Source organism: Candoia aspera, chromosome 2, assembly GCF_035149785.1.
Source record: "Candoia aspera isolate rCanAsp1 chromosome 2, rCanAsp1.hap2, whole genome shotgun sequence".
In the NCBI taxonomy this organism is placed as follows: Eukaryota; Metazoa; Chordata; class Lepidosauria; order Squamata; family Boidae; genus Candoia; species Candoia aspera.
In genome coordinates this window covers 46,113,689-46,140,700 of record NC_086154.1, presented here as the reverse complement: position 1 = coordinate 46,140,700, position 27,012 = coordinate 46,113,689, and the positions used below count along the sequence as shown (strand labels likewise).

Here is a 27,012-nt window from a genome sequence, read left to right as displayed (position 1 = left end):
GCTCCATTTGCATATGTCATTTGTCTTTGACAAAATATACCCTATGCTGTTTGTCAATTTGATTTATGTCATTCAACTGCAAAATGTATGGGGACCTCAGTTTTTCCTGCAGTATTGGCCACTTTATATGTCCTGTCAATATCTGTACATTCTAACTCTGTTGTTTGTTGTTCTCTGTGTCAGCCAACTCTCCGCAGAATGTGTTACCTGACAATCAAAGAGATGTCTAGTATCTCGGAAGATGTCATCATAGTGACTAGCAGGTAATCCCTTCTTGAATCGGTCCAACAGTATAACATTTCAGTTGTATAAGGTGTAGGGTGGGCAGCAATGCTAATAGGAAATGATGGAACTGGAGTTATTAGCAAGTAAAAATAAATGCTTTTAAAGGCTATTGAAATACTTATACACACAGCCTCACCATTTGATTGGATCATCCCAAGTTGTGAATAATCCAAGCACATTCTCAGCAGGATAACATTACCCTCCTTCTCTCTCCTCCCTTCCCAAATGCTTTTGCTTTTTAATTCTGTGATTTTTTTTTGAGATATGTTTCTGTTTTATAGGGAAGTAAGGTTAATAATATTTTAACCATATTCAAAATATTAGAGTGATGTCTGCCAATATTAGTCAGCAGATTTGAACAGTACCTCTGTGTGTGTGTTGTTTGGCTTGTCTTAGCGTGTGCTGCACACCCAGCTATTGTGATTTGTAAAACATGGTTTACGGCTCAGTGTGATGAGTGAATCTGGTCTGTGGGTGCGTATGTGTTTATACAATGAAATATTGCATTGATAATATACATTGTATATGTGTGTGTATAAGTATGTATTTACATACATGTGTGTATTGAAAGACATTATGTTCCTTTGATGCAACTGAGGTGCCTAGGGAAGTCAGTTCTTGGGAGTCTACATTTTGTGAAACTATATAGACAGACAGACGTTCAATCATATCTGATTCTCAGAGACTGCCTGGACAAGTCCCTGCAGTTTTCTTGGCAACGTTTTTCAGAAGTGGTTTGCCAAAACCTGATACAATAAATACATAAAACTAACATCTCTATTCCATTTTTGTCCAGTTTAACTAAGGATATGACAGGAAAGGATGACAACTATAGAGGCCCTGCTGTGCGAGCACTCTGCCAAATTACAGATGTAAGTATGAAACTGTTGCATCTTTTTCTTTTTGCACTCCTTGTCATTTTTCTACATCTTCCCGTAATTATCTGCATCTTCCTTTGTTTTGTTCTTACTGGGTTTTCCTTGTCTTTCTCCTGCGCTGTTTGCTCCTTCACGCTGGTCTTTGTCCCCTGTTGGACATCTTGCCAGATGTTCTTCTGTGTCCTCTCCAACCAGTCTCCCATGTTCTGTCTTCCCTGCAGACCACCATGCTGCAATCTATTGAGCGCTACATGAAGCAGGCAATCGTTGACAAGGTTCCCAGTGTGTCCAGCTCTGCCCTGCTGTCATCTTTGGTGCGTATTCACTTGCAGAATTTCTGCAATGGGCAAGAGAGCTATGTGGGCAATTGAGTGCCCATTGTCCAACAGAACACTTCTTGTTTTAAAGAAAAAGTTAAAATTACGAATGAAGCATACAGTTTGAGATCCTAGGAGGAAGTAACTACAGTTGGTCTTTTGATAGGCCTGCGTTTCATGTTTGGAAGAAGCAAGAATGTGGCTCCGTGTCTGTTCTTGCCAAATTATTTTAAAGGCACTAACTGTCACCTACTTCTTCAAATACTATTTTACATCATGAATGAAGAGAGAAGGAGAGATAATAGAAAAGTGTTGATGTAATGCAACTCCTGGGCCGCAGAACTTTTTTTTTTTTTGGACCTATTATTTCTTAGCTGGGGACGCGGTGGCGCTGCGGGTTAAACCGCTGAGCTGCTGATCGGAAGGTCGGCGGTTCGAAACCGCGCGGCGGGGTGAGCTCCCGTTGCTCGTCCCAGCTCCTGCTCACCTAGCAGTTCGAAAACATGCAAATGTGAGTAGATCAATAGGTACCGCTTCGGTGGGAAGGTAACGGCGTTCTGAGCCGTCATGCTGGCCACATGACCCGGAAGTGTCTATGACAACGCCGGCTCCAAGGCTTAGAAACGGAGATGAGCACCGCCCCCTAGAGTCGGACACGACTGGACTTTACGTCAAGGGAAACCTTTACCTTTACTATTTCTTAGCTGCAATGTTTCTGTTTGACATTTGAAGCCCAGTTCTTGATGTGCTACCTGGCTTTCTTGCTTTACAGCACCTTCTGAAGACCAGTTTTGATGTGGTAAAACGTTGGGTGAATGAAGCTCAGGAGGCAGCATCTAGTGACAATATCATGGTCCAAGTAAGAATTTTAAAGCTACATCTGGAATTTATAATGGTGTTGTGTTCTGATGTGTTTATGAGGTACAAATATAGAAATAAAATTCATGTGATTTCCTCCTTTGCTACCATCTTCCAGTATCATGCTCTTGGCTTGCTGTACCACATACGCAAGAATGATCGCTTGGCTGTCAACAAGATGCTAAACAAGTTCATGCGTCATGGCTTGAAATCACCTTTTGCCTATTGCATGATGATCCGAGTGGCCAGTAAACTGCTTGAAGAAGAAGCTGGAGGGTAAGAAAAGGATGTTTTTTCTATCTTGGAAATATAATCCATGTAGGTCCATACAGCCAGTTTGGTGTGGTGGGTAAAGGCACCAAGAAACCATGAGTTCTAGTCCTACCTTAGGCACAAAACCAGCTGGATGACCTTGGGCCAGTTACTCTCTTTAAGCCCCAGGAAGAAGGTAATGGCAAACCACTTCCAAAATCTTGCTAAGAAAACCGCTGGGATTTATCCAATACTGACTCAAAGGCATACATACATTCCATGGATAATTTTTTCCAGTTTCATATTTGGTGGGGGAATAGATTTTTGGAAAGGTCAGAAATTTTCTCCGATATTCCAGTAATGTTGCTTTCTTCATGCTCACCCACTTCTTAGTTACAATATTAATCGGCTGCTGTATGACCATCATGTTTTAAAACATGGGTTTTCATCTTCATAGAATCAGATCTGGCTTCCTGATGGTTTCATCAAGCACAGTAGCCCCATCCTCAGTAGGCTGCTTTGCCCTCATCATGATATTGTTGTGGAGCCAAATAGTACTCCATAACTGTTTCATCATGTTTAGGAAATAGAAGTTCAATTATTTAAACAAATCAGCGGGCAGTGGGATATGTAAGTGGAATAAAAAACTGTAATTGGAGACAGCAGTAGTGTTGGAGTGATGGTGGCTCTGGAGATTCTGAAATAGGGGACCTGTATACATTTGCTTGCCTGCATGGTCTGTGAATGTGGAAATGTTAGCTGTGGTTTTCTCACAATGGGATTATATAGTGCATTGAACCATAAGCTAACCACATAGGTCGATCGGAGGTTTCAGAAGCTTGAAAGCCTGTCCAGGTGTCTCCCTGTCCCATCTTACACTAAACAAAATTAAGGTGGGGTCATTTTAAGTGTTTTTCCCCCATGTTTCCCACTTTCTCAGGACTATGTAATCTTTTCTGCAGGTCCCCCCTTAATGGCTCAGTCATTCTAAACCCAAGGTCAACTCTATATAGCTTTATACCATCTTAATCCAAATGATAAATACAGGAAGAAATCCATATCTCACAAAAACATGTTCCAAACGTTTATTCAGTGCCGTATCATATTTTGCGGCCTCCAGTAAAGCCACAATTGCATAATCCACTGTCTGTGTTGATGTATCTATAATAGCAATTAGCAATCTGATGTTTTCTTAAGCTTGCCATTTTCATGAAGCAAGATTGAGCAGGATGAATTATTGATGGTAATATTTTGTAATCTGTGCACCAGCATTGCAGTCAAGAATTCTAGCATCCACATTTAAGAAAAAAATTGGCCAATAACATACACATTCAAGAGGATCTTTACTAGGCTTCGATAGTACCATTATCTATGCCTCTAAAAAAACCAGGAGAGAATTTCATTAAAAATGCTTCACTGTGTACCTCCAACAGTACAGGAGTGAAAACCTCCTTATTTCTTAATAAGAAATCTGATATGTTATATCATTCTACAGAAAAATTATCTGGAGCAGAGTTTCCTTGCTTGCATAGATTTAATAGTATCAATGCAGCTAGTTCAAACTTCGGATCTTAGGAAATATTTTAAAAATATTTTTTTAAAATCCTTATGTTTACATCAGAAGCTGTTAAAATGACACTATAAGGGAGCATAAAATGAAAAAAAAATGTCAGAAACATTATCTATTTTTCCTTGTAACTGTAAAATAATATTATACTGATACCATTGTTTCAGTCTAGAAACCAATAGTTTACCTGGTCTTTTATCTTGTCTCAAATAATTCTGCTTCATACAGTGTAATGAAAATTCCTCACCAAACATCTACAAATGGCTAAATTTCAACTTAGCAGAAACAGAGGCATTATATAATGTTAAACAAGGTTGTCTTGGATAGGTGTTCTTTTCTAGATTATTACATTGAAATGTCTTGTTCTTTTTCTTCCATGAGGTATATGCATTAATGTGAGCATAAACAAACAAACAAACAAATAAATAAATAGCACTCATTTATACTGCCACATTGTAAGGCTCTTGGTGGAATATATGATATAATGGAATCTCAAACATTTATTAAATTTGCTAATTGTCTGTTCAAATAAAAAAAACATGCTAATGTTCTCTACCATCTGATTAGCAATTTCAGCCCAATACGTCTAACTGAACTCTGATCACAGAAAAAAGAACCAGTCATCAGTGTTTAAATCAAGTGGACAGTAAGGATGTGTGACTCTAATACAGTGTTTCTCAACCTGGCCCATCTGAAGATGAGTGAACTTCAACTCCCAGAATTCCCCAGCCAGCCATGCTGGCTGGGGAATTCTTGGAGTTGAAGTCCACCCATCTTAAAGTTGTCAAGTTGGGAAACACTGATCTAATACTTCTTTTTCTTGTCCTAGCCGGGATAGTCCCCTGTTTGATTTCATTGAGAACTGCTTACGGAACAAGCATGAGATGGTGGTCTATGAGGCAGCATCTGCCATAATTAATCTGCCTGAATGCACAACTAAGGAACTAGCCCCTGCTGTGTCTGGTAATGATGTTTTTTCATGATTTAATGGTTGTGGTTTGCTGAATTACTTGACATGTATTGGTGTCACGAGTACTGATGGCGAGCAGGAGGGGGCCTCTATCCAGGGGGGAAAATACATGCGTAGTACTGAGGAGTTGAGCAGCCATTCAAAGAGACACAGATCAGACCCGCCTTGACTTTTGGGGTTTATCTGTCTGGGTTTTTCCCACGCTTCTTCAGTTTGTTAGGATTTTCGGTCTTATGTAGCAGTAATAAACACTAGAGACCTATTCCTTGTCTCAGTGTGGTTCCTGGCTGTTAGGACATCAATCCTAACAAACTGAAGAAGCGTGGGAAAAACCCAGACAGATAAACCCCAAAAGTTAAGGCAGGTCTGATCTGTGTCTCTTTGAATGGCTGCTCAACTCCTCACTACTACGCATGCGTTTTCCCCCCTGGATAGAGGCCCCCTCCTGCTCGCCATCAGTACTCATGACAATTGGTTTGGTCTGCTTTACTGATGTTAAAACAGAAGCTTTACTGTCTGCAAAATGAACTTTGTTGCTGTGTTCTTTGTAAGGTGGTAACACTTTCAGCCATGTTGCTTCATGTTTAGATGTTGGCCTGTACTGCAGAGTAGTATCAATAGAGTGACATTCAAACTCATTGTTGCTCTATGGAAGAATGTATATATGCAGTAAACATGGCTCTGCCTAATGGTCTCAGTGAAAGGGCCTGATCTTGTAATACAGTGAAAAATCCAGTTTAAATTACAAAAGAGGAAAGAAGCGGTGAACAGACAAGGAATTGAAGCAGGTACTATCTAGTAATCTCCAGCAGATAGCTTATAAATTATTGATTAAAGTAAAACATAAGCTTGTAACCTCTTTAGGGCCTCTATGAATGAGAGAAGCTGGCCTTTTCTGCTTAATTTTCCAGTTTCCCTGGAATCTTCTTATATAATGAGGCTACTAAAAATGGATCTGAATCATCCTTTTATAAAATGGTGTGATTGACTTGTTATAAAACTTACCTTTCCTAGTGTTGCAGTTGCTCTGCAGTTCACCCAAAGCAGCTCTTCGCTATGCAGCAGTCCGAACCCTCAACAAGGTAAGATGAATGAAATAAATCTTGAACTAAATAATCTGTACACCTGCAGATATGATTCAATACTCAGCAGCTTAACCAGGTAATGGATACATATTACTTTAAATCACTTCCCTGGTTATCTGTCAATTTCTGAGCATATGTGTTAGTGATTGTTTTTCCAAGACCCGGTTTAGGATTCAGTTCAAGCTGCTGGAGTGCTAAGGTCCTTGTGAGAGGTCCACCTCCACCTGTTCTACTTTTGTGGCAATGCAGATGTGACTAGAGATCAGTCCTTGGTTTGTGCTTTCCCTTGAAATTCTCTTCATGAGGGATGCTTAATTTTCTTGTACTTTGCTATTTTTTTGGACACTTGGCAAATACTACTTTTCCAAATAAAGACAGAATGGCTCCTGCATTTCAAATAAAAAAAGATATAGACTGTTTCATATACCAGGATCAAACTTTGGTTGAAGATCCTGGTGAGTAAACTGTAATTTTATCCAAAATGGGGGAATCTAGTTTAGTGGGAACTGTGGTCTAAAGAGGATAGGATTGAAGGGATGAAGTTTAAGAGTACCAGAAGCAGGCAAAGGGGTGGCAAACACATGGCTAGACATGGTCCTGGCTTAATAGATGTACCTGGCCCACTCTCTCCAGACATACATTTAATTGAGAACACTGTTATGTCAAGGCTGTCAAAGTCACCTAATTCGCATGAGGTGAATTCTACTTTGGTTTCCCCTCATTAGGTTGCCATGAAGCATCCATCTGCTGTGACTGCCTGTAACCTTGACTTGGAGAATCTTGTGACCGACTCCAACCGCAGCATTGCTACCTTGGCCATCACAACTCTACTGAAAACCGGCAGTGAGAGTAGCATTGACCGGCTGATGAAGCAGATCTCCTCATTCATGTCTGAAATCTCGGATGAGTTCAAGGCATGGAAAACCATCTGTGCTGGGCCTTCATCAAGTTTTATGTTGTGGGATGGAGTGGCTGACAGGGAGAATTCCAGTTGTTCATTGTGCTTGTTTAATTCTCCAATTTGGTCTAGGTTGTGGTGGTTCAGGCTATCAGTGCCCTCTGTCAAAAGTATCCACGCAAACATGCTGTCCTCATGAACTTCCTCTTTACAATGCTACGTGAGGAGGTAAGCTTGGCTACTTGAGATATTGTCATTATCCTTGACTTACTGCAATGTTCCTTCAACTTAGATTGGAAACGATGTTGCCTCATAGAAACCTACTGGCCCAGGGCTACTGGAAATGGTCACAGCTTCAAATTCATACTAGGTGTGAGAAAAGGAATCACATGTTTTAATCCTGGGAGACATAGATTAGTCTCCATCCCCCTATCTAATTGTTGTTACCTTGGATTGACATATTTAATTTAACATTGTGTTATATTAAAGAAATTAATATAAAAGTTAGGAATAATTTATTGATGATTTTTCTTTTACTTGAATTAAAGGTGCGTATAGAGTGGTGAGGGAAAAGTCTGTGTTGGAATGTATAAAAACAACCTTTTCTGCATGTAATAGTTACCTTTTTTCCCCTTCCCTAAGAATTATTCCACTAAGGCCTCTTTGTTGTTTTTAGGGTGTCTGTCTTCATTGGGTTTTCCCTCCATTTTTTTACTCACAACTATAAGAATTAGTTTTGCATATTTATATTCCATCTTCTTTTTTCAGTGAAAAGGATGAAGGGAACTAATAAGACTAACATAAAAAATACCAAAGGGTCAAAATAGACCAATGAGAGAAATCATTTCTTTAAAATGTATGTTCTGAATCCTGTGGAGAGAGCTGGCTTATGGAATCACCAAGGGTCGGATACGACTGAATGGATAATTCGATCGATTCGATTTGAATCCCAAGGGTTCTAGCTCTTTGCTCTGCAGAAAAATGGGAGTGGCCCTTCCTTCCTTTCTTTGAAACCCTAATGAGAATTCCTTGGAACTGAGGAGTTTCAATTTCAAAGGTTACAGCATAACCAGGACCGCTGTCCTCCATTCAGTTTTCTTGATGATTGTGACAAATCAAGGTATCTGTACCTCCAATACTGCAGAGTAGGATAGGCTGCGAGACCACCTCTGCCCCATTGTATAGTTCTCAGGCAGAGATGCTGCCAGTAATCCTGTGATTAGTAATAACTGATGATCCTCAGCCTGAACACATGAATGTTTAGGCATACGGATTGGGCCTATATCAGAAGTATTAGCCCCATTTCCAGAAATTTCCTTTAATTGTCTTAAGAAACAGATAAGCATATCCGTACATGCCAAAGACCAGTCCCCAGGCTATAGGAAAAGAGTAAATCAATGCCTATTGTCAACTGAATACATTTATAAAACATGAAGCAGAGAGGAGTAAGAAATGGTCAAAGATTGTTCAAAGAAAAACACAATGTAGTTAGTTTATGCTGATTAAACCTTTGTTAAAAATTAGCAACCAGAATTCGTTAGGAACTGTAACTTTTTGTACTAACAGGCCAGTTTTCTGAGACTTCACAGCATGGCCAGACTTTTCACCAGTCATTTGAAGACAAAAGAGTTCATGCAGTAGGGGGCTTTCTAGAAAGGTAGGACAGAAATGTAAATTCTTCCAAGGACAGAAATACAAATTGATCCATGGTACCTTCAGCAGCCTGTTCAAATGTCTTCTATGTAATTCTTGCAGGACCTTTTTCACATAAGGCCAAGTCATAGGAAAAACAGCCTAGAACACGGGTTCATGTAGATTTGGGCTTGCCTGGGCATGTCTTTTGTACAAAAGAATGATCTAGCAAGTGAGGAAGGGAAGCCTAATCTGTCATGCTGATCCATTTACCTTACTACTTAGGGTGGCTTTGAATACAAACGAGCCATCGTTGAATGTATCATCAGTATCATTGAAGAAAATGCTGAGAGCAAGGAAACTGGCCTTTCCCACCTCTGCGAATTCATTGAGGATTGTGAGTTCACTGTCCTGGCCACCCGAATTCTCCATTTGCTGGGCCAGGAAGGGCCAAAGACCAACAACCCTTCAAAATACATTCGTTTCATTTACAACAGAGTTGTCTTGGAACATGAAGAAGTCAGGGCAGGTACGTGCACTAGAAGGAAGCATGCCACAAGAATGTTGGGAGCTAGGTTTTACTGAGATAGATCATTGGTCTACCTGTTTTCACCATCATCACCTCCAACTGGTAGTGGCTTTCTGGGATCCCCAAGCAAGGATCTGCCATGCTTGGAGATCCTGGAACTGAACCTTAGACCATCTGCTTGCAAAGCAAAATGATACCACTGAACTACAGCTTCTCTCCTTTAGATTTGTTGCAACATTTGAAGGTTTTTATGACCAAGTCAGATTATAGACAACATTTTGAAATAAACACATTCTTAAAAGGAAATTTTACTTAAGTTCTTCTGAACATGGTCCACATGTAGAAGATAGCTTAATGGGTTGGAAAAATTGCTGATTGAGCCTAATGGGTATCAGCTACTAAGGTAAGTTCAAATACTTTAAAGAATTCCACTTGTTATCTTTTAGATAAATACTCAAATCCATTTAACCCTGGAATTATTTTAAGATGATCCTGATCATATTTGACTGCAGTAACATTATATATAAATAGCTAAATAAATGAAAGTCTTCTAAATATGTTCCTTGTCTTTTCCAATTAACCACTCCCTTTGCCTTTTTTCACTTGTCTGCAGGTGCAGTGAGTGCTCTGGCTAAATTTGGGGCTCAGAATGAGGAAATGCTACCAAGCATCCTAGTGCTGCTGAAAAGGTGAGCTTTGGGTATAGCAGCTTGACCACATGGCAAATGCAAACTTGGAAAATGAAAAGACGCCATGGGACTGTAAACTTAAAATGTAGAGGGTTTTTTTCCTTTTTAAACTTCAGGTGTGTGATGGATGATGACAACGAAGTAAGAGACAGGGCTACCTTCTATTTAAGTGTATTGGAGCAGAAGCAAAAGGCCCTGAATGCTGGCTACATTCTGAATGGTACCTAAGTTCATTATTCTTTTTTAAAAAATATTTTTTTAAAAATAAAGTAACTCATATTTCTGGTACTTGACACATTGTAGAATAAGTAAATATTGAAAATTGTTAAATGTCCTGAAGTTTACAACATTGATCTCAGAGTAAAAAATTGTAAATCACTATAAATCACTTTATTTTGGCATGGTGGAGGTTGTAAAACTTTATTGAGACCATTTAAAAACAGAAATTTTAAGTTGCTTAAAAACTAGAAGCAAGCTGATGTATAAAATTGCCTACAATCAGACTAGAAAGAAGGGCATACATTGGAGTATTTTCCTCTATCAAAAACTTTGAATGATGCAAACTTTTTAACTTACTCCTAACTTTCTTTTTCTTTTCTTTTATTATTTTTATTTACTACCTTGAATACTTTTAAAGTTGTGTGCATCCAATCCCTTTTTTGTCTTAGGCCATATCCCCACTAGTGATTGATAGTATCTTCTAGACATCCCACCATCATTGTGCCAATGATGAGGGCAGGCTTTAGATCACCTCCATTTATTTGGTCATTTATTTATTTAATTAAATTTCCAGGCCACCCAACTCCAGACAACTCTGGCCAGCGGAGGACTTTTATGGAATAACAATTCCAAACACCCAAAGAAACAAAACCATCCTTCCTCATCTCCCTCCGGCTCCAACGATGGCTGAGAGATAATAGAAGATGCTATTAGTCACCAGCAGGGAAAAGGCCATAGACTAGAAGGTTTCCCCTAGGGGTCAATTCATTATTTACATGTTTAGGGCACAGCCATCAATTTCCTCTTTAAGCAAGGGCTGGAAAAGGAAAAGGAACAAGGCAATAGTGAATGCATGATTTCCTATCCCCACTTACCTCTCAGTAACTGGCACATTTTGGTGTAGTGGACATTCAGAATTCAAATGCCTGCTGGCTGGAAGCCTTCTTTTGGTGGATGGCATTTATAGTTCTTTTTGAATGTCGGTAGGTTAAGAGAGGAGGCTTATCATAGCACAAAGAGCAGAGGAGGAGGTCACCCTGATTTCTAGCTCTGCTCCTCTTTGGTGGTAACAGCTGTCAGAGCAGGCTCTACTGTGATGCATGGCAGAGCCTCCCTGTCTCCTATGTTTGAGCCCTAAATGGAAACAGATGTATGCCAGATGTTGCTTTCTCCTCTAGGGATGAGAGGTTTCCAAAAGTAATCTTTGGAGAATGTGCTTGAAATACAGACATTCATTAGGCTAAACAGATAGATGCCACTCCATTTGGAAATATGCACAATTAAATTAAGCTGTGGCGGGTTAAACTGTGGTGGATTAAACTGGTAAAAACCAAAGCTCTTTAAATAGGACTAACCATATGGAATCATAGAAGAGAGGTGACTTTGCTCTAATTGAGAAGTTGGCAAAGACTTGTCTAGTTCTTGAAGACTGCATTTTAGGGGGTCAACATTTCTCTTTTCCAGGATTGACAGTATCTATCCCTGGCTTAGAGAGGGCCCTGCATCAATATACTCTGGACCCCTCTGAAAAACCCTTTGACCTCAAGTCTGTTCCCTTGGCAACTGCCCCCATCATTGAACAAAGAGCAGGTAAGAGAAACCATCTGGTCTAGCAGAGAATCCACTTTGTTTTGCCCTTACCAAGCTGTCTCAGGTTGGATTTCAGAGGGGGGTGGGGTTTGGCAGTAGCATCTGTGGAATTATGAACTCCTTGCATTTCATTTTATTAGATATTTGGGACTGTTTCATTTCCCCTTCTGCTGCCAAGTGATTCACATTTTACCATTATCCTTTTGCATTATTATTACTATTATTATTATTGTTATTGTTACAGATCCACTGCTTGTTCCAATTCTTTCTCACTCCTCCTGCCCCCCGCCCTTTCCCCCCCTAAACGGGCTTCAGAAACAAGCTGTTTGTTGTGAGGGGACTCACATCCCTTTTGAATTACCACAGCAGATCTTTCAGTCCCGTTTTCTGCATTTTCATACCGCTACTGTGTTTTTCTTGCCTTTCAGCAGAAAACACTCCCACCGCTGCAGTGAAGCAGTTAGAGAAAATAGCAACAACCCGGCAAGAGATATTCCAAGGTTTGTTCGCACTGGGTGTTGGGGAAGAAAATAAAACAAAGTGTAATGCAGGGTGTTGCCTTGTTCTACATTCAGCCTTTTTCATTTCTGTAGAACACTGCAAATCTTATTTCCTTTACAAGCTCTTATAAAACTGCAAATCTGTTTTTCTTCTACCGCACCTTATAAAAAGATTTGCTTTTATTCCAAGTTCACAGTTTGGCCTAGCAGTTAAGGCAATGGGCTAGAATCCAGGAGGTTGTGAGTTCCAGTCCCGCCTTAGGCCTGAAAGCTGGCTGAGTGACCTTCGGCCAGTCCCTCTCTCTCAGCCCAACCCACCTCACAGGGTTGTTGTTGTGGGGAAAATAGGAGGAGGAAGGAGTATCAGGTATGTTCACCGCCTTGAGTTATTTATAAAAATAATAATAAAGTCGGGATAGAAAACAGACAAATAAATAAATAAATGGGAACTGAGGCCTGGAGAAGGCCATTAACCTAAACCCCTGGCCTTGAGGCAACTTTCCCCAAACCTAGTGCCCTCCAGATGCATTGGATGACAGCTTCCATCCTCACCATTGCATTTGATGGGGCTTGTAGTTCACTTGACCTGGAAGGTCTGGGATGAAGAAGGGTGCTTTAAGAACATGATGAAATAGGAATTTGAACCTGGATATCATCCAGTGCTCTAGAGACCAGACCACACTTAGAGGTTGCAGGGTTGCAGCTGAGCACTTCTGTTTATGTGTAGTACTTGGTGATTACTTCAAAGGCTGGTTTGTTGTTTATTCGTTTAGTCGCTTCCGACTCTTCGTGACTTCATGGACCAGCCCACGCCAGAGCTTCCTGTCGGTCGTCAACACCCCCAGCTCCCCCAGGGACAAGTCCGTCACCTCTAGAATATCATCCATCCACCTTGCCCTTGGTCGGCCCCTCTTCCTTTTGCCTTCCACCCTCCCTAGCATCAACATCTTCTCCAGGGTGTCCTGTCTTCTCATTATGTGGCCAAAGTATTTCAGTTTTGCCTTTAATATCATTCCCTCAAGTGAGCAGTCTGGCTTAATTTCCTGGAGGATGGACTGGTTTGATCTTCTTGCAGTCCAAGGCACTCTCATAATTTTCCTCCAACACCACAGTTCAAAAGCATCGATCTTCCTTCTCTCAGCCTTCCTTATGGTCCAGCTCTCGCAGCCATATGTTACTACAGGGAACACCATTGCTTTAACTATGCGGGCCTTTGTTGTCAGTGTGATGTCTCTGCTCTTAACTATTTTATCGAGATTTGTCATTGCTCTTCTCCCAAGGATTAAGCGTCTTCTGATTTCCTGACTACAGTCAGCATCTGCAGTAATCTTTGCACCTAGGAATACAAAGTTTTTCACTGCTTCTACATTTTCTCCCTCTATTTGCCAGTTATCAATCAAGCTGGTTGCATAATCTTGGTTTTTTTGAGGTTTAGCTGCAAGCCAGCTTTTGCACTTTCTTCTTTCACCTTCATCATAAGGCTCCTCAGTTCCTCTTCGCTTTCAGCCATCAAAGTGGTATCATCTGCATATCTGAGATTGTTAATGTTTCTTCCAGAGATTTTAACTCCAGCCTTGGATTCCTCAAGCCCAGCATGTCGCATGATGTGTTCTGCATACAAGTTGAATAGGTAGGGTGAGAGTATACAGCCCTGCAGTACTCCTTTCCCAATCTTAAACCAGTCTGTTGTTCCATGGTCTGTTCTTACTGTTGCTACTTGGTCGTTATACAGATTCTTCAGGAGGCATACAAGATGACTTGGTATCCCCATACCACTAAGAACTTGCCACAATTTGTTATGGTCCACACAGTCAAAGGCTTTAGAATAGTCAATAAAACAGAAATAGATGTTTTTCTGAAACTCCCTGCCTTTTTCCATTATCCAGCAGATATTGGCAATTTGGTCTCTAGTTCCTCTGCCTTTTCTAAACCCAGATTGTACATCTGGCAATTCTCGCTCCATGAACTGCTGAAGTCTACCTTGCAGGATCTTGAGCATTACCTTACTGGCATGTGAAATGAGTGCCACTGTTCGATAGTTTGAACATTCTTTAGTGTTTCCCTTTTTTGGTATGGGGATATTAGTTGATTCTTTCCAATCTGATGGCCATTCTTGTGTTTTCCAAATTTGCTGGCATATAGCATGCATTACCTTGACAGCATCATCTTGCAAGATTTTGAACACTTCAGCTGGGATGCCATCGTCTCCTGCTGCCTTGTTATTAGCAATGCTTCTTAAGGCCCACTCAACCTCACTCTTCAGGATGTCTGGCTCTAGCTCACTGACCACACCATCAAAGCTATCCCCGATATTGTTATCCTTCCTATACAGGTCTTCCGTATATTCTTGCCACCTTTTCTTGATCTCTTCTTCTTCTGTTAGGTCCTTGCCATCTTTGTTTTTGATCATACCCATTTTTGCCTGGAATTTACCTCCGATGTTTCTAATTTTCTGGAAGAGGTCTCTTGTCCTTCCTATTCTATTGTCTTCTTCCACTTCCGCGCATTGCTTGTTTAAAAATAATTCCTTATCTCTTCTGGCTAACCTCTGGAATTTTGCATTTAATTGGGCATATCTCCCCCTATCACTGTTGCCTTTTGCTTTCCTTCTTTCTTGGGCTACTTCTAGTGTCTCAGCAGACAGCCATTTTGCCTTCTTGGTTTTCTCTTTCTTTGGGATGTATTTTGTTGCTGCCTCCTGAACAATGCTGCAAACTTCTGTCCAGAGTTCTTCTGGGACCCTATCTACTAAGTCCAGTCCCTTAAATCTATTCTTCACCTCCACTGCATATTCCTTAGGAATATTAGTGAGCTCATATCTAGCTGATCTGTGGGTCTTCCCTAATCTCTTTAGTCTGATCCTAAATTGTGCAAGAAGAAGTTCGTGATCGGAACTACAGTCAGCTCCAGGTCTTGTTTTTACCGACTGTACAGATGTCCGCCACCTTTGGCTGCAAAAGATGTAGTCAATCTGATTTCGGTGTTGTCCATCTGGTGAAGTCCATGTATAAAGCCGTCTCTTAGGTTGTTGGAAGAGAGTGTTATGCAGAGTGAATTGTCTTCTGAATTCTATCAGCCTATGTCCTGCTTCGTTTTGTTCTCCCAGGCCATACTTACCTGTAATTCCAGGTGTCATTTGACTGCCCACCTTAGCATTCCAGTCTCCCGTGATGAAAATAACATCTCTTTTAGGTGTGTTGTCCAGTAGGTGCTGCAGATCCTCATAGAACTGCTCTACTTCAGCTTCTTCAGCATTTGTGGTTGGGGCATATATTTGGATCACTGTGATGTTAGATGGCTTGCCCTGAATTCGAATTGAGATCATTCTGTTGTTTTTTGGATTGTATCCAAGCACTGCTTTCGCCACTTTACTATTAATTATGAAGGCTACTCCATTTCTTCTGTGGTCCTCTTGTCCACAGTAGTAGATCTGGTGGTCATTTGATGTGAAGTGGCCCATTCCAGTCCATTTCAGTTCACTGACACCCAAAATGTCTATCTTTAATCTTGACATCTCACCAATAACCACATCCAATTTGCCCTGGCTCATAGATCTTACATTCCAGGTTCCAGTGGTGTGTTGATCCTTAGAACATCGGATTCGCCGTTCACCACCAGCACCGTCGGCCGCTAGCCGTCCTTTCGGCTCTGAGTTAGCTGCGTCATCACATCTGGGGCTAGTTGAACTCATCCTCTGTTCCTCCCCAGTAGCATTTTGACCATCTTCCGACCTGGGGGTCTCATCTTCCGATGGTATATCAACATATCTCTGGTTGTACTGATCCATTTAGTTTTCACGGCAAGAATACTGGGGTGGGTTGCCATTACCTTCCCCAGGGATCGCATTTAGTCTGACCTCTCTGTCATGACCTTCCCGTCTTGGGTGGCCCTTCACGGTTTAGCTCATGGCATCATTGAGGTGCTCAAGCTCCAGCACCACTACAAGGTAACGATCCTTTGCTGAAGTCAAAGGCTAGAGAATTCAACAAAATACTCAACTCAGCTTTTAAACTGAGAAATTTTCACCTATATTTTTAAGTTAAGACCTGGTATATTTAATATATATTTCAGCTCACAGTGGGGAAAAAAGTGTTTTTCCAGGTTACTAATTCCAGACAATAGGAGAGCCAGTTTGGTGTAGGCAGCAGACTAGCAACCAGGAGACTGTGAGTTCTAGTCCTACCTTAGGAATGAAGCCAACTGGGTGACCTTGGGCCAGTCACTCTCTCTCACCTAGGAAGGAGGCAATGGCAAACCACTTCTGAAAAACCTTGCCAAGAAACTGCAGTGGGTAGTCCAGGTAGTCGCCATGAGTCAACAATAACTCAAAGGGACCCCAAACAAAGAAAATTCCAGACAGCAATGTCTGTTTAGATCCTAAAAGTCTTTTTTCAATATAACTGCTCCAATTTGCTTTCTAATTGTTCTCTTGTTTTGAACCAGAGACAAATCCAGACCTTCAATTTTTAACAAGTATATTCAGAGCAAAACAAAGTACCACCTCAAGAGTGTTTAATACCATAATGATATTAGCATAGAAAGAACTACCTATAGAAAAAAAAACAGCTCATACTGGGAGACAGATCCTCAACATATTTTCCTATGAGTACTGTATTTTTTTTAAGTTGCTCTTTATACATATGGAAGAGCCTTTCTTTCAACACTGAACCTTCCAGTAGATGTAATCTGCAAACTGTCTCCTTTTGCATTTATCTCTGTAGAAATATAGTCATGCCACTAAATAGAAGCCTGTGTGGGGGGGGGTTTTCTCTCTCTCTCTTGAACTGTATTTTAGAGCAACTGGCTGCTATTCCAGAGTTCCAGGGACTTGGCCCACTGTTCAAGTCCTCTCCTCAGCCAGAGGCACTTACAGAATTGGAAACGGAATATGTGATCTATTGTACAAAGCATACGTTCTCCAGTCACATGGTGTTCCAGGTGCGTGGTGTTGAAAAGGCCTTCATATAATTAATCTTACTGATACAATGCAATGTATGTACATGTATCCCAAGTGGGACAGTTTTCAGTACAATATAAATAAATGAATGATTTCTTTTGCTGCAGTGGAATGGTAAATTATCTACGTGCATGTACTTGTACTTTTGTATTCTCTGACTATAGCCCTGCACTACAGTCAAATGCTATAGGAATAAAACTGAGGCTCATAGTAATTCTCCAGTGCAACTATAAGGAGGAGATTGAAAATAATTGTTTCATTTTCATCTAAATGCGGTTACTTGTGTCATCAGAGACAAGAGCTAGGATTTAGGGAAACAAGCCAGATTTGTAAACCTTGGTTTACTGTATTTCCTCAGATCCAATGCCTCTAAATTGCAGCATGTCTAGGTTTAGACAGAGGGAGTAAGGCTACTTAAATATGGAAACAAAGGCTGCCAATCTTTGTTGCTGTCCTGAAGCAGAGGGACTGTGCAATCCAGTATTATGCATTCCCAGATCATATGGACTGAAGTGATTTGTTTAGCATTACCCTTTCTAGAGGTCTGAAGATCCCTTTTAGCTTGATGAGTTAAAACTGTCACTAGAGGGCTGAACCAGTTGGCAATCAGAGGTTCTTTTTGTGACTGTGATACAGAGAGGCTTCAATGAGTGCAATTTCTTCCGCTGCAGTGCTTCTATTAAAGCCATCAAAAATTTGATCATTACTCAAATGTAGATACACCTGGGAAAATGTGCCCTTCTTCAGTGAAGCTAGTAAATGTATAGACCAGTGTTTGTTTGTTTATCAAATTTTATTACCACCTATCTCCCCCCCAAAGGAGGGACTCTGGGCGGTTTACAAAAACAGAATTAAAATTCAGTATCAATATAAATACCATAATAATATATAATAAGAGTAAAGAATAATAAAATATAGTAAAATCCAGATGGCTAAAAGTTGTGTTTCAGTCCGTGAGTAAATATTGTCCTAGGGCACTAGCCATCCCCACGAATGGCTGTTCCCCAGCCTGCTCCAGGCATGATGACAAAACCAAGTTTTTAGCTTTTTGCGGAAGTCCTGGAGCAAGTTGAGTGTTTCTCAGCCTCGGCAACTCTAAGATGTGTGGATGTCAACTGCCATGGCTGGAATTCTGGGAATTGACATCCACACTTTTTAGAGCTGCCAAGCTTGAGAAACACTGGTATAGACATTCTGAAATTATATTGCATGTAATAAGCATGAAGCCAAGAAGCCATCATTCTGAAAACACTGTCAAACTTCACTAGAGCATTTGCTCACTTAGAAATGCATACAGTGCAGATTGAATTCTTACAATTATTAGTTATACTGAAGAAATGCATCTTCTCCTGGAAACTGCCTTCTGGAGAGATCTTCTAAACTATGGATCTTGAGCTGAATATCTATAAAGCTATGAAAGCATAAAACATCATGTTGGAAGTTTCACTTGAATTTACAAGTTCAAAATATACGTGAGACTGTATATAGCAGGCAAGCATTGCTTGCTTGCTTTTTCAAATATTAACTCTGGGTTTTTTAATGCTGAAGGTCTTGTTTCACCACACTTTCATTTTTTTCTGATAGTTTGACTGCACAAATACCCTGAATGATCAGATTCTGGAAAATGTCACAGTGCAGATGGAGCCAACGGAGGGGTATGAGGTCATTGCTTATATACCTGCCAAAAGCTTGCTGTACAATCAGCCTGGTACTTGTTACACATTGATTGCTTTGCCTGAAGAGGATCCAACAGCAGGTAACAATATTTTATCTTTTTCCTTCATTCACCCATCCTTATTTAATATATCCACTCATAGTTAGAGCCATAGCTATATCCATTTCTATAGCTGCAAAATAGATGTTGGATTTTTGAAAAGTTGTTTCATATTAGACTCTAAATGGCATTATACAAATTTTTACATACCCTTTCAACAAATAGACTTGTATATCTAAGGAGAGGTGTTAATTTGATTAGTATGTCCCCATGGAAAACACAGATAATTTTACTAGCAAATGTCAGAGTCCACAATGGCTTTTTTAAACAAATGGGGACAGAATGGGCCTAGGAAGTACGTGAGGAAGAACGTTCTCTTCCAGAGTTCACAGTGGTGTGACAGCCATTTTGTCCTCTTTGCAGTGGCTTGCACTTTCAGCTGCATGATGAAATTCACTGTGAAAGATTGTGATCCAAATACTGGTGAAACTGAGGAAGAGGGCTATGAGGATGAATATGTGGTAAGACAGAAACTTCAATAGAGGCTATAGTGACTTTTTCCACTGTCACCTAGTCAGATGATACCCGGTTCAGTGTCACAATACTGTGCTCCAAAGTGAAGCCACTGATAAAATAGCTTTATTTCATCTATGGAACCGGTGACATGATCTGATAAATGATTTCACCATTTACACCAATAAATAGTTCCACCTTATGCACCAGTTGGTTTTATCCAGGCCAAAGGATGAACTTGATGAAACCTTTTTGCTAACAAGTTGTTAAGTCTCAGCATGTCCAGATGGCTCAGGGTCAGACCTGGAGCTTCCTATTGGAGCTCTGCCTGACAGACTTGGCTTGTAGCCATCTGAATTTGGAAGACATAATCTTGGAGGCCATTATGTCTCCCTCCAGGTTGTATGCTCTAAGCTACCCATAAATAAAACAGCTTGTTCCAATTGTCTTTGCACATAAGAGTTTGAGCAGAATACTTTAGAAACAAAATTCCTTGTCACTTAAACTACAAATTAAATTAATATTTATCTTTCTCTCCCTCTCTTTCTCTTTGAAGTAAGAATACATCATTGTATGTTTTCCAGAAAATGAAACTGACAAGCTGAGTGTAGAGCTATGGTGACCTAGCTTTTATACTCAGCAGATTTCTTCCCCTGTGCTGGAAGCTATTGATTTCCTGTCTGTCTTAGGTACAATGGAATTGCCACTGCAGAGTGTTAAAACTGGAAAGATTTGGGAAATTTGCTCTTATTTGTCTTAGCAGCTCCCACACCTGATCCCACTGGCTACTAAGTCGGGGCTATTTTATATAATTGGGTATAATAGATTGGCTGTCTTTCAGTGAAGACTTGTTTTTTTCCCAGCAATCACTTCATACAGGATGATCATTTTTAAGTGTGAAGAAGGAAACCTTGTTCTGAAAACTAAAAACATTTTATTTGCAGTCAATGACCAGCAAAGTAGCTGCAACCCTAAAACAACACACGACAGCAGGCTCAAATACAAGAGCAATAAAAAACCCGATATAAATCTGCCAGTTAAGACTTACACATATAAGAAGTAAAGAAAAGAGAATAAAATATAACAAAGCAAAATAAAATAGATAAAATAAAAGTAAAATTTCTATAAAAGAATAAAAGGACTTCCTCAAGGAAGGAGGGGAAGTAGGGCCTGTGGGCAAGAGAAAATTGAAGTTTCAGCCAGTAAGAGAGAGAGAATCTGGACCCTTGCCTCCAGTGGGATGGTTCCTGTTTCCATTGCAAATAGAATGTTTGGAACGCAAAATGGAACCTGAAAGAGTGCTTGCAAAAACTTAAGATTGGGCAGCATCCAAGGGCAGCCTTACTCTTACCTACTGATTTTTATCTTCTGAACTTCCTCCCTGTTGAGTGATTGGCTTTATGAGTTTTCAGCTGTTATATGTGCTGCTAAAAAAATCCCTATTTATATATATATATTTATATTTATATATTTATATTTCAAATTTCATCACTGCCCATCTCTCTCAAAAGATTTCCCTATCCATTATTAGTGTTTGGAAGAAAATGAGAAGGATACTTCTCTGGCTCTTTTTATGCTGGGTGAGAAAAAAATATGTGTTTGACTCAGTTGGTGTCATGTATTCACCAGGTTGGTGCACTAAATCATTTTGAGGATCAGTAGACCAAGCCTGTTCTCCACAAGCATGGTGGGCAGGTATTGGTTGCTCCCAGCCAGCCTGTGGAAGTGCAGGACTCTGCAAGTTCTTGCATAAACACGATGAATTAAAATAGATGACTTAAGAAAAATCCAGCTTTGTGTAAGCTTGTGGAGTTAAAGTGCTTGTCTAATGTGTGGGTTTAGCATCTTTAATGGTGATAAGGAACTGATATCTGAAATGTCAGTGGAGAAGCAATACTTACCAGTAATTAGCCTATTTTGGAAAGAAGATGGGGAGACCTGGATGCACAATGGCCTGAGCTGAGCAATTGTCCTTTTCCTGATCAGTCTATTGTACGTACAAGGCTTGTAGAAAACCCTTCTTGGCAATAGCATTGTATGTATCGGGGAGCAGGCACACCTCTCTTCCTTTCCCCATGATTCAAATTTCCAGTCCAATGAATGCATAAACCAGGCTTGGTGTATGTGCGTGAAGTTGGGGCTTGAAAAGTTTCTTATTGTAGAGACCTAGAGCTTGTACCTGAATCATGCAAATTCATGGAAATTGCATCTATTTCCTCTCATGCCTAAAACTTTAGCATGAGGGATTAGAATAAGAAAATATAAAAATGATAAGTGTGTTTTTGTTTTTTGGAATGTCTCATGATATAATCAGATACTGAACTTCTGTAGCTCTTAACAGGGAAGGAGCAGAGTCTGAACATTGTAGAGATCAAATACTGTATCATTTGCCATATATGATTAAGCATTTCCCCACATGGATTAAGAATATCCTATGCTGCTCTTCCCACACTTCATCTCAAAAGAAATGAAACTTAAGCTGCCATATTCTGCATGAGAGATTAACGATTCCGATTCCATATTCAGTGAGAGGCCAAGGGAAATCTTTGCAAATACATCTATTTCCCACTTAATGCTTGGAGGGAAAAGGCAGAAGAGAGAATGTACAGCAGACTTCTACTAAGTGGCAAGTTGTATTTACTTTAATTGTAACATTTGAAGCTGCCTCTTGCTTAACTAAGCCATTGTTCTACTAACTCAGACCAATCTCTACTGACTAGAAGGGGTTCTCCAGGTGAAATTTCTCCCAACACTACTTGATCCTTTAACTGGAAATATAAAGGATTGTTCTTGCCACCTTCTGTTTGAAAATCACTGGCTTTATCACAGAGCCAGTGATAAAGTGATACTTTTGCTTCTCCCCCACAGTAGGCAAGCCCTCTTTAGTTAATCAACATTCATTTGGAACTTCAACAAATAAATCTAGGCTATCTTTTGAACAGGATTAAACTTTAAATCTAGAATTAAAATTATAATTCTATAGTTTTAGTCTGTAAACCATTTCAGTGTTTGAATATTTGGAGATCTTTCCACGAAAAGAACTGAATGCTTTTCAAACTCAATTTACTGTACTACCACTCAGCAATATACACAATGCTATTGCCAGCAACGCCCACAGGTTCTTACTGTTTTCATCAAAATGACAAAAGCAAAGTTGTGCTTCAAGCTCTGCCCTTTTGGGGCAAATGTGAAATGTTGCAATACCTGTAGAAAGGGGGCATGGCTTGCACTGCAGTGCTGCTTTCGTTAATGTGATCCTCCCTGCTTCTGCAGGCACCACTGCCTACTGCCCTTTAAAGTTAATCAGTATTGCAGCAGAAAAGGGATAAATGCTTTAAAATGAGTACTGTTGCTTTAAAATCTGGTCAGTTTTCTAGAGCTCAAGTGATGCTCAAAGGCAATATACTGTCAAATATCTTTATTAGCTAGAAGATCTGGAAGTGACCATAGCAGATCACATTCAAAGAGTTTTGAAGCCAAATTTTGGAGCAGCCTGGGAAGAAGTTGGTGATGAATTTGAAAAAGAAGAGACTTTCACACTGTCTACTGTTAAAACACTGGAAGGTAAGTAAACACAAAACTTTAGCACAACTCGATTCCTGTGCCTTAAAAAAGTTAATGTTGTAAACTGGATTGTTACATGATTTCCTGTAAATATTTGGAGTCCTTCCCAAATTAGATCATGCATGATCACATAGAAACTTATTTTGGGATAACACTTATTGCTTAACAAGCATTCCTATTGTGTTTTCACTGGAAATCTTTGAATGCTGTAACATGCCATCCAGTCTGAAAAAAAGATTTGCTAATGGCAGGATGTACACAGAAGAAATCTAGAATGATAGCTCAGAATCCCATTGTCTGTCAACATGATTGTGAAAGATGGTCAGAAGTAATTGTTTCAGAACAGGCACCTCTAGGAACCACAGTAGAGATCTCAGTAGCAGTAGACTGCTTGAAAATTAAGACTTTCCTCCCTAGCCCTTTGTAGAGAATAAATGACTTTTTTGCCAGGGGGCAGGGGAGAAAATTGTATCTTTGATCTTGGCATTCATACAAATAGATGTTTAAAACAAGACACCCATAATAATACTTGCTGGTTCCACCAAGCTAACACAACTGAAGATGGTGAGACTCCAGCCTGCAAGGACTCCCCACTGAGGTCTCGCTCTTCCCAAGGACCCAGATTGTTTGGGTTATTGAACCGGCAACTAGCAAAGTCACCTGGTCTCTGATCTTTACTCCTTGGTGCCTGGAGAAAATGACAGCTCCTTTCTCTTGGAATAGGGATCCCAGTAATATGGTTATGTAAGCAAACTTAACAGAGTAAGTATAAAGGAGGAGAAAAAATGAGCTCCAATGTTTTTATTTCCACAGAGGCAGTTGGCAATATTGTGAAATTCCTGGGAATGCAACCCTGTGAGCGGTCAGATAAAGTGCCAGATAACAAGAACTCTCATACCTTGTACTTGGCAGGTGAGGTCTTCTCTGCCCTCTTGGCTGAGCCTAATGGTTTGTGTTGTTCTTGTGTGTGTGTTTGTGTGCCTTTAAGTCAGTGTTGACTCCTGGCGACCGCCTGGACAAGTCCCTGCAGTTTTCTTGGCAAGATTTCAGAAGTGGTTTGTCACTGCCTTCTTCTGAGGGCTGAGAAGGAGTGACTGGCCCAAGGTCACCCAGCTGGCTTTGCGCCTAAGGCAGGACTAGAACTCACAGCGTCCCCATTTCTAGCCTGATGCCTTGACCACTACACCACGCTGACTCCTGATGGGTTTAGTCCATTTTAAGTGTCTGAAAAGTAGTTTTTTTTATGAGCTTGATATAAATTCAGTCCTTTTTTTGAGTGAACTATAAAGCCATACATATCTATCTAGATAATATCAACTTAAAACGTTCTTTCATTATTAAGAAAGCTATTTCTTCCTAATATTCCTAGACATGTGGAAATAGTATAATTTTTCTTCAAGCTTCATTATTCTGATATATGTGGGTATGTGTAGTAAGTAACCTAGTGCCATGGATCCCAGTGGAATACAGTGATAACCAAACTGTTTCTATGAGGTCTGTTCCCATTATTTGATTAATAGAATTCCTTTCTGAAAATAGTGAAGGGAGTCCTTGGGTAGAGCTCATAGCTGCACCAGATTCTGCAGGGTGATTGCCCCCCTTTCACTATAAACTCACTTAAAAGGAAAAGCTGAAGAGGTAAAATATCACAAAGTGACTAAGTCACAGTCCAGTGGTAAGATCAGATAGTTGTTGACCAAAACACCGTCAATGTTGTAGATATTCTTAATGATATTGCACAAGCATGATTATCTCCTTTTCAAAAATGGTCTTTAATTGGGATTTTACTTTAGTTGCTTCAAGAGTGGAAGAATTAATTCCAGCCGTACGTGCTGACGAAAACGTTACTGTCTTTGATCTGCTACAGGTGTATTTCGAGGCGGTCATGACGTCTTGGTTCGTTCTCGCCTTGTCCTCACAGACTCTGTGACCATGCAAGTCACGGCTCGGAGTACAGAAGAACTTCCTGTAGATGTTGTCATGGCTTCTGTTGGCTAAATACATTCTTGGGCTATCTGTTTCAGACTCCAAGGCTGAAGGGAGGGTTAGAGATCTCTTTCCGCTGCTCTGGACAATGGGAGAAATACCAGAACACCGGCATCAGTTCCTTCTCTAATTAGAAATGAAAGCTAAGTGTGTAGGTTCATAACCACAAGAACGTTTCTGTGAAATACTGAATTGGTTATTTCTTCATGAATGCCAAGCTCCTTCAAAAGAGAATCCCTTTTATACCAAGTTGCCTAAGAACACCAAAGTAGTTTGCACCAGCTCCTGTTCTGGTTACAGTGTGTCACATCCATTATGTGATTAGTGAGACCCTTTACCATTGGGGCAATTGTTATACTTTATGATCTTTCTATGCCCTTTCATATATATTATAAAATAAAAATACGGATTTTCTCTCAGCAACACTGCTGTTCTCAAGAATATGAAAATAAATTTTCTCTCTTGCCCAAATGAAACTGAAAAACATTCACAACACAGAGATCTAGTTGATTTTGGTGATTTATATCAACATTGCCTTCATTTTCAAGTAGTTGACATCATACATAAGCAGCCTGAGCTGGAAAAGTGCTAGAGTGAGAAAGAATCAGGAATATTAATCTCACTAAGAAACTGGTAGGTAATCTAGAATAGAAAAACAGAATGAGAAAATGCTGAAGCATCCCTTAGTTCCAAATCATATCATTTTTCTGTATTGCATGATATTTAGAAAAGGGGATGTTTATGGAAATTGCTCATGTTCACATTGCTTCACATTTCTAAAAGTCTTTTGTTTCAGTAAGACAGCCTAAATTATTCTATGACTGGGCATCTACTACTGTGGCTGAGCTTGATTTTGTAAAGGCTGATGCTGCGCTTTGTTCTCTTCAGAACTAGAGCTTTGTTCAGTGCTGACTGCAGCTCTGATCACGGACTTCTTGCAAAATTTCAATTTAAACTTTAAAAAATAAAATCTATCAGATTAACTGATGGAGTTTTTAAGGGTTAATAAAAGAACTCCAAGCAGCTAACAGCAATCTTGCAGAGTAGTTAAATGGGCCCTACAAAATATTGCTGACAACAAAGCTGCATGAGCTGATGAAATGCCAGCAGAACTGTTTAGAACAAGGGTCCCCAAACAATTCAGCTCATCAACCTCTTCATGAAGTTTCAGATTATTCATCGGCCCCCAAAAATTTATTATGTGAAAATAATTTAATAAATATTACTTTAACTAGTTTCATAAATGCTTCTTTAACTAATAGTACTACAAATAATAACAACAACATTGACCCCCTTGGATAGTCCCACTGACCAATGTGGATCGATACCGATGACTTTGGGGAAATCTGGTTTAGAATTTTGCAGAATTATGCTGTTAAAATGTTGCTTATAATTGGTAAACAGATAAGGAAAAAGCTGTGGCCAGAAAACTGGAAAAAATCAAACTGTATTCTAGTACCAAGAACAGCAGTGCTAAAAAATGTTCCAGCTACCTCACAATTGCATATTGTACATACTAACAAGATAACAGTTAATTCACGGAGCAGAAACTGCCAGATGTACAAGCCGGATTCAAAAGAGGTAAATGCACCTGCAGTCACATTGCTAACATGTGATGCATAAATGGAAAAGACAAAAGAACTCTCAAAAGAGGCTGAATTTTTGCTATATTTATTATATTAACACTTGGTAATTCATATGCCACAGCAAATTGGGACAACCCTTTAAAAACACAGGTGTACTAGCCATCTTCTCTGTACTGCAGAATTCGTATGCTAATCAGAAAGCAACAGTAGGAATGGAATATGGAGCAACTAATTGGTTCAAAATTAAGAAAGTGTGTCAAAGTTACATACTGCTAACCTACCTACTTAACTTAAATGCATGATACATAAAGAGAAATGCTGGACTAGAAGAAACAAAAATTTAGCATTAAAATTGCTGAAAGAAATCGTGTAGAGTACTAGCAACCTCAGATATGTTAATGGTTCCATTTTGGCTGCTGGAAA

At 39.9% G+C, this 27,012-nt stretch overlaps 1 protein-coding gene across 3 annotated transcripts in view; it reads left to right on the top strand.

Annotated features, from left to right (window-relative positions):
• Positions 1–25,816, top strand: part of COPG1 (COPI coat complex subunit gamma 1) — a 35,002-nt gene extending 9,186 nt beyond the window's left edge. For 2 of the 3 annotated variants that reach the window (XM_063291720.1, XM_063291718.1), the window contains exons 5-24: positions 184–263; positions 1,082–1,157; positions 1,385–1,477; positions 2,253–2,339; positions 2,457–2,614; positions 4,987–5,120; positions 6,142–6,209; positions 6,938–7,126; positions 7,243–7,338; positions 9,028–9,271; positions 9,885–9,960; positions 10,077–10,180; positions 11,644–11,769; positions 12,198–12,269; positions 17,065–17,207; positions 18,811–18,982; positions 19,364–19,461; positions 22,879–23,017; positions 23,831–23,929; positions 24,885–25,816. In XM_063291720.1, coding sequence (XP_063147790.1) covers positions 184–263; positions 1,082–1,157; positions 1,385–1,477; positions 2,253–2,339; positions 2,457–2,614; positions 4,987–5,120; positions 6,142–6,209; positions 6,938–7,126; positions 7,243–7,338; positions 9,028–9,271; positions 9,885–9,960; positions 10,077–10,180; positions 11,644–11,769; positions 12,198–12,269; positions 17,065–17,207; positions 18,811–18,982; positions 19,364–19,461; positions 22,879–23,017; positions 23,831–23,929; positions 24,885–25,015 — 2,385 coding nt within the window. In that variant the 3' untranslated portion in view covers positions 25,016–25,816. The remainder of the gene's footprint in view (positions 1–183; positions 264–1,081; positions 1,158–1,384; positions 1,478–2,252; positions 2,340–2,456; positions 2,615–4,986; positions 5,121–6,141; positions 6,210–6,937; positions 7,127–7,242; positions 7,339–9,027; positions 9,272–9,884; positions 9,961–10,076; positions 10,181–11,643; positions 11,770–12,197; positions 12,270–17,064; positions 17,208–18,810; positions 18,983–19,363; positions 19,462–22,878; positions 23,018–23,830; positions 23,930–24,884) is intronic. The other variant, XM_063291719.1, reaches the window with a different exon arrangement.
• The last annotated feature ends 1,196 nt before the right edge of the window (positions 25,817–27,012 follow it).